We start from the raw sequence: 6,740 nt of genomic DNA on the forward strand, positions 1-6,740 counted from the left end.
CATTACCTGAGAACATCTCCCCCTGTACTGTGTAGCCCCTGTCCATCGCTGTCTGGACTATGGTCTCCATGGAAACACTGAGGGGGCTGTGGTAGGTGACCTGCCATCCATAGATCCACCAGACCACATCTACACGTAAAAACACACACACACTTCAGACAGGGGTATGTACCTTAGGAAGTATAACATCACATTTAATGACAAAACTACCAACAAAAGACATCAAGAAAGATTCATTCACACGTATTAGATCAGTGATTCCTTCAATGGAGGAATGCTACATTTTGAAAAGACAAAATCAAGCTTTACGTGACTTAATGTGGGCTGTCTTGGATGAGGGAAGGCACATCCTTGTTGAACAGCATCCACTGCAGGTCTTTCCTGAAACTACATCAACCAGTAAACAGTCAGCCACACCACAAAACAGACTTTCTTACTGCCAGCTGGTAACAAATGAGTTATTGAACAATGGATATATCACAGTAGTCTGTAGCTTGGTCTTGATGGGATAGCTCAGAGCGTCATCTCTTTTCTTGCATTTGTGTTCTATTTGTAGTGGCAACTCCCACATGATCACTACAGTGCTGCTTTCATGGACAGAAACAGTAAAGTTGCATTAATGATTAAGTGAAATTTGCTTAATTTGTGTACATTAAAAAAATAAAACATTACTGTGTAGGAGGCCTATTAATTGAGCTCCTTATTGCTTAACTTACTGTCAGAGCTTCTACATCTAACTAGATACAGTGCATCCAGAAAGTATTCAGACCATTTACTCAGTACTTTCTTGAAGCACATTTGGCAGCGATTACAGTCCAGAGTCTTCTTGAGTATGACACCACAAACTTGGCACACCTGTATTTGGAGAGTTTCTCCCATTCTTCTCTGCAGATCCTCTCAACCACGGTCAGGTTGGATGGGGAGCATTGCTGCACAGCTATTTTCAGGTCTCTCCAGAGATGTTTGATTGGGTTCAAGTCAGGGCTCTAGCTGGGCCACTCAAGGCCACTCACTCCTGCGTTGTCCTGTTGGAAGGTGAACCTTACAAAAAAACAATATTTTCCTCAATCCTGACTAGTCTCCCAGTCTCTGCCACTGAAAAACATTCCCACAGCATGATGCTGCCACCACCATGCTTCACCGTAGGGATGGTGCCAGGGAGTTCAATCTTGGTTTCACAAGACCAGAGAACCTTGTTTCTCATGGTCTGAGAGTCCTTTAGGTGCCTTTTGCAAACTGCAAGAGTGCTGTCATGTGCCTTTTATTGAGGAGTGGCTTCCGTCTGGCCACTCTACCATAAAAGCCTGATTGAAGCAGTGCTGAAGAGATGGTTGTCCTTCTGGAAGGTTCTGCCATCTCCACAGAGGAACTCTGGCGCTCTGTCAGAGTGACCATCGGGTTTTTGGTCACCTCCCTGACCAAGGCTATTCTCCCCCGAATGCTCAGTTTGGCCAGGTGAGCAGCTTTAGGAAGAGTCTTGTTGGTTCCAAACTTCTTCCAATTAAAAATGATGGAAGCCACTGTGTTCTTGGGGACCTTCAATACTGCAGAAATGTTTTGGTACCCTTTCCAGATCTGTGCCTCAACACAATCCTGTCTCAGCGCTCTACGGACAATTCTTTCGACCTCATGGCTTGGTTTTTGCTCTGACATGGCACTGTCAACTGTGGGACATTATATAGGCAGGTGTGTGCCTTTCCAAATCATGTCCAATATATTTAATTTACCACAGGTGAACTCCAATCAAGTTGTAGAAACATCTCAAGGATGATCAATGGAAACAGGATGCACCTGAGCCCATTTTCGAGTCTCATAGCAAAGGGTCTGAATACATATGTAAATAAGGTATTTCTGTTTTTAAAAACTTTTTTTTTGCCTAGTCACTATGGGTTATTGTGTGTAGATTGATGACGGAAAATAATAATCAACTTTAGAATGAGGAGTAACGTAATGTGTAAAAGGGAAGGGGTCTGAATACTTTCTGAATGCACTGTATGTTATATCATGACTAAAGTTGCAAAAAACGTTTCTGAAATATGTGCATATGACATGCAGTTTGATTAACATTGTCTTTATTGCATGTCTGGTTTAGTTTAGTTTAGTAATGAGACGACTTCAAGTGCAGACCTGAGAGCTATTTTCAAGTTGTTACATGCTAGGACTAGTAGCTGCTAGCTAGGTAGCTGAATAAAGCCATGTTTGGTAACAAACACGGCTTTCATTGAAAGCGGCTACAATGTGGCATTTCCTACAGTAAGTTTACAGAACAGAAGAACTACTTAGCTAGCTAGCTATCAATAACAAAATAATTGAAAAGTAGTTCATCTTTTGAACCGAATAATAGCTGTTTGAAACATACGGATTGCTCTCAAACGCAGTAGATTGCACGATGATAATATCATAAGGATATGTTAAAGCCTATTTCTTTGGATGTGTAAAAGTAAATCAATATGATTTACAGATTTGAGCATCTACGAGGCATCTTGCTTAGGTTGACTCTCGTGAATGAGCAGCAACGTTACCAATGGGCGGGAGCGTCTGAAATTTAGCACATCATATCCAATGATGTTAACGGGGTGGCTAAAATAATCCAATGAAAAGCTATTCTGGACAGGATCCGGAAATTACACCAGCCAATCAAAAATAGTTGGCATTGTTAGCTATTAAGGCTTTATACGTATACGATGTTAGCTAGTAGCAAGTTCCAGCAGAAATAAAAAGTGGGTTGTCGGGTACTCGTTTCATTCATTTCTTTCGAGGCCGATTATATTGTGCATCTCAGTACTGAAAGGTAAATACAACGTCTCAATTATTGATTTATTTATTCTAATATGCAAGTCACCAGTTTGGGAAAAGGAGTGGACATTGATGGCGTGCGTCTGCCAACTAACGTTAACTTATCTGTATTAGCTAACTTAGCCAGCAGCTAACATTAACAAATGGTAACTAGCTAGTTGTCTTTTTTTAGTTAACTCTCTACTTTTTAATTGTAAAACACGTGGTTAATGGTTAAAACTAGCTAACGTTAGCTCCCAACGTATTCTACATATAGCTACGTAAGTTAGCTAGCTACTTTAAGGAGGTTATAGGGCGCTAAAAGTATCGTTAGTTGACATGTGTTCTAAATGACCCATTTATTTATTTTCACAGAAGATGGCTGCCCCGGATATGCGTCTCAACCACACCATATACATCAACAACCTCAACGAGAAGATTAAAAAAGATGGTTAGATCTGGCAACCCCCTCATTTTTGTTACTATTTTGCCCTCGTGTCTATTTGTTTACCCATCAACCATGCCGACGGCTCCTTGCCTAAACATGTCTTGTTTGTACCCTTTGTCCCCCAGAACTGAAGAAGTCGTTGTATGCCATTTTCTCTCAGTTTGGTCAAATCCTTGACATTTTGGTTGCCCGCTCCCTGAAGATGAGGGGTCAGGCCTTTGTCATCTTCAAGGAGGTCAACAGTGCCTCCAATGCTCTGCGTTCCATGCAGGGGTTCCCATTCTATGACAAACCTATGGTGAGCTACTGCCAATACACATGGTACAGATCAGCTAGCTTTTGCCTGACACATGTTTTATCTAGAGAATGATGATTCTCCAGTATGCAGCCCTGTCCTTTAAATAGTCCTGTCATCAACTATACCTCTTTCTCGTCACAGCGTATTGGGTACGCCAAAGGGGATTCTGACATCATCGCTAAAATGAAGGGCACCTACGTGGAGCGTGACCGCAAGAAGGAGAAGAGGGTCAAGGGCCCAGAGGCTGCAGGGTCCAAGAAGGGTGTGCCAGGAACCCCTGTAGTACCCATGGGCCCAGGAGTTCCAACACCCATGCCTGTAAGTGTTCTACTGTGAGACAGAACCACCTTTGTAGCCACTGTTAGCCATTGCACGTAACATGTTTTCTTAAAGACATGTCTATCTAGAATGGCAGATTGTGTTATTCCACATGTATCGCTAAATGATAATGTGGCTGAGTTCATTGAACATTATTTTATTTTTTTTCTGAAGGGAATGCCACCCATGAGCGGGGCTCCTCGTATGATGCAAATGCCAGGGCAGCCCCCTTACATGCCCCCGCCAGGGATGATGCCACCTCCTGGGATGGGCCCTGGGGGGATGCCCCCTGGTGCCATGCTTCCGGGTGGGATGATGCCAGGGCAAATGCCCCACGCCCAGGTATGGATCACGTGTGTTTATCAGTGTTAGTTTATATCTTGTCAGCGCCCATTTTATTAACTAAACAGCGGGTCTGTTTAGTGGAAAGCTGTAATCATGAGTTTGTTTGAAGTTCATCTTACTGTATAATCTCATTACATTAATAAATGTGATCTTCTTTACCTCCAGGTTGCAGAAAACCCTCCCAACCACATCCTTTTCCTCACCAACCTCCCAGAGGAGACCAACGAGCTCATGCTGTCTATGCTCTTCAACCAGTTAGTACCTCTTCATTGTATTCCCCCCTGCTCATGTACTCCTTGGTGCAGTGTGAAAATATGTTTATTTTTCCATGTTCTGTAGTATTGGAACACCTCTGTTCTGTTTGCAGTTTCCAATATTGTGGTTATGTTATCTACTAGTGTTTGTGAATGTTGACAAGTATAGACCCTTGATGTGTGTGTCTCTTTAACAAGTCTGCCTGAAGTTCTGTCCTGATGTTGACTGTTTTCCCACTTCAGGTTCCCTGGGTTCAAAGAGGTGCGTCTGGTACCTGGTCGCCACGACATCGCCTTTGTAGAGTTTGATAATGACGTGCAGGCTGGAGCGGCCAGGGAGGCACTACAGGGCTTCAAGATCACCCAGACCAATGCCATGAAGATCTCATTCGCCAAGAAATAACACACCAGAGAGCTCCTAAATGGTTTACAATCTCACACACACACACCAGAGTGACCTCCTCACCGTACACTATATCAGCACAGAGCTGACTACTAACCTGTCCTTTGCCAAGAAGGCGCAGTGTGTTACTTGTCCACACACACACACAGAATAACTGGAGATGACTTGCCTTGTGTCTGATTGTAGGGTACTGACGGTTTAGAGCACAGGCGTAGACAGGTCAGCATTTTGATGATTGCAATGCTGGCGCTAGGCTCAAACGATAACGTGTAAGGAATATATTGGTATAGTGATTTGGTGTTAACATTTGCGTGTCCATAGCTCTGGTTGAGAACATTTTTAATTCAGTCAGTTTCTGCACCCATTCTTTGAGGATAATATCTGGTGTTCGTATGTAAGTATATTTACATTTTTACTGTTTGTATGTTGTAAAAGCATTGCACCCGGGGTCTGTTTCACCCAGACATTGTACCTGGAGCGTTTCTGTTTGATTAAAACCTGCCTTTTCTAATGTCTAATGCTGTGGGTGGTTTCTGCTTTTATGTCTGGGGAGACGCCAGGGGCTGTATTGTAAACAAAACAATGGAGCAAACCGGGCCGGGTTGGCTTTAGATTGACAACTATATATTGTGTCAATGTTTATTGAAAACAAATACATTTTGCTCAATGAGCACTTCTCGCAAATACGTTGTTGGTTAACTAGCAAATGTTGTATATTCTAAACGCCTCCAAACCAACTGAAATGAGCCACCTACGATTCCCTACATGGCAGCGTCTCATTGTTGCTGGCTGACTGTTCAAAATCATAACGCATGTCTGCCGGCTCCAACGCACGCATCTTTTTTGTAATGTCAGCCAACTTGTCTTATGATTTAAGCCTTTCCTAATCGAGCACAATTTAATATTACATGGAGAAGAGGGACCTGGGCCGCTATCCACAAAAGCATCTTGGTAGGAGTGCTGATCTGGGGTGAGGTTTGCCTTCTCGATCATGACTATGATTATATGGACCGATCCTAGATCAGCACTCCTACTCTAATATGCTTTGTGGATACAGCCCCTGGTCTTAGTTCCGAACACTTATTCTGAGATGTTTGTTTCACATGGCCCCAGCTATGGGTTCTTGCGCATTAGTGTCTCTAGACCAGAGATGTAATTATATCTATAGTGATTCAAATGGCCTACTGTAACTTCATGAACATCTTTCACTGAACCATTGTTTCAGTATCAAAACCACCACTATTGCTGCAATGATGATTAACACCCTGATGAGGGCAGTGTTTATCAGAGTTTTCCATGGCGTGTCTAGTGTAACCACATTGAATGATGGACTCTCGTGCCAAAAGCCAGTTTCAGCATGGGCAGTGCCATTGAGGTCTTTCACCATTTTGAAGTAGTGAACTGGGTGGGCCTTCCTATGGGTTAAGGAAGGATAACATTTTATCCAGGTTATCAGGAGGGATCAGCCTATAGAGCATGATCAAGGCCTCTAGTGGCCAAAAGACTTAACAGTGGCAGTGCCATTTGAAGGCTTCCACCATTTGAATGTAGTCAACTGGGTGGGACTTCCAACTTCATTGGCTGATTCCTCCTGGTGACCCTGTTGGAGGCATGTCCAACTGGGTCATCAGGAGGGATCAGCCAATTGTGAAGTAGAAAATGGAGATAGGATGTGCAGCGCCTTTCAGGCTGTCAGACACTACCATGGCACAGATATAATAATGAGGCCTCTTTCCATCTCTATGGATCAGCCAATGAATTATACTTGTGAGCAAACCTTCCGTAACTGCAGGTGGCAGTAAATTGCCAACCGTGGCTTCATACCTGTTCAAACATCCCACTCCAGCTGGCAATATGTACCCTTTCAGTTTGTTTACCATCTCATAGAAGTAGTAGAAG

General features: G+C 43.2%; 1 protein-coding gene across 2 annotated transcripts; it reads left to right on the forward strand.

The window, feature by feature from the left end:
- The first annotated feature begins 2,636 nt into the window (after positions 1–2,636).
- LOC112266738 (U1 small nuclear ribonucleoprotein A) lies at positions 2,637–5,356 on the forward strand. 2 transcript variants are annotated; one of them, XM_024444489.2, is made up of 7 exons: positions 2,637–2,791; positions 3,151–3,226; positions 3,349–3,521; positions 3,663–3,839; positions 4,014–4,181; positions 4,350–4,438; positions 4,682–5,356. In XM_024444489.2, exons 2-7 carry the CDS (start codon positions 3,154–3,156, stop codon positions 4,839–4,841), a joined length of 840 nt encoding a protein of 279 aa, XP_024300257.1. In that variant the 5' UTR covers positions 2,637–2,791; positions 3,151–3,153; the 3' UTR covers positions 4,842–5,356. The 2 variants fall into 2 exon arrangements, with proteins under 2 accessions (XP_024300257.1, XP_024300258.1); XM_024444490.2 differs by having other exon boundaries at positions 2,661–2,791; positions 3,154–3,226.
- Positions 5,357–6,740: the final 1,384 nt, after the last annotated feature.

This window comes from Oncorhynchus tshawytscha, linkage group LG14 (genome assembly GCF_018296145.1).
Source record: "Oncorhynchus tshawytscha isolate Ot180627B linkage group LG14, Otsh_v2.0, whole genome shotgun sequence".
NCBI lineage: Eukaryota > Metazoa > Chordata > Actinopteri > Salmoniformes > Salmonidae > Oncorhynchus > Oncorhynchus tshawytscha.

What these genes read in the sequence shown, in the direction of transcription:
- LOC112266738 (XM_024444489.2), top strand. Translation starts at nt 3,154, where the DNA reads ATGGCTGCCCCGGATATGCGTCTCAACCACACCATATACATCAACAAC. An exon ending in GAGTTCCAACACCCATGCCT is followed by an intron (nt 3,840 to 4,013) that starts GTAAGTGTTCTA and finishes TTTTTTCTGAAG; the next exon opens with GGAATGCCACCCATGAGCGG. An exon ending in CTGTCTATGCTCTTCAACCA is followed by an intron (nt 4,439 to 4,681) that starts GTTAGTACCTCT and finishes TTCCCACTTCAG; the next exon opens with GTTCCCTGGGTTCAAAGAGG.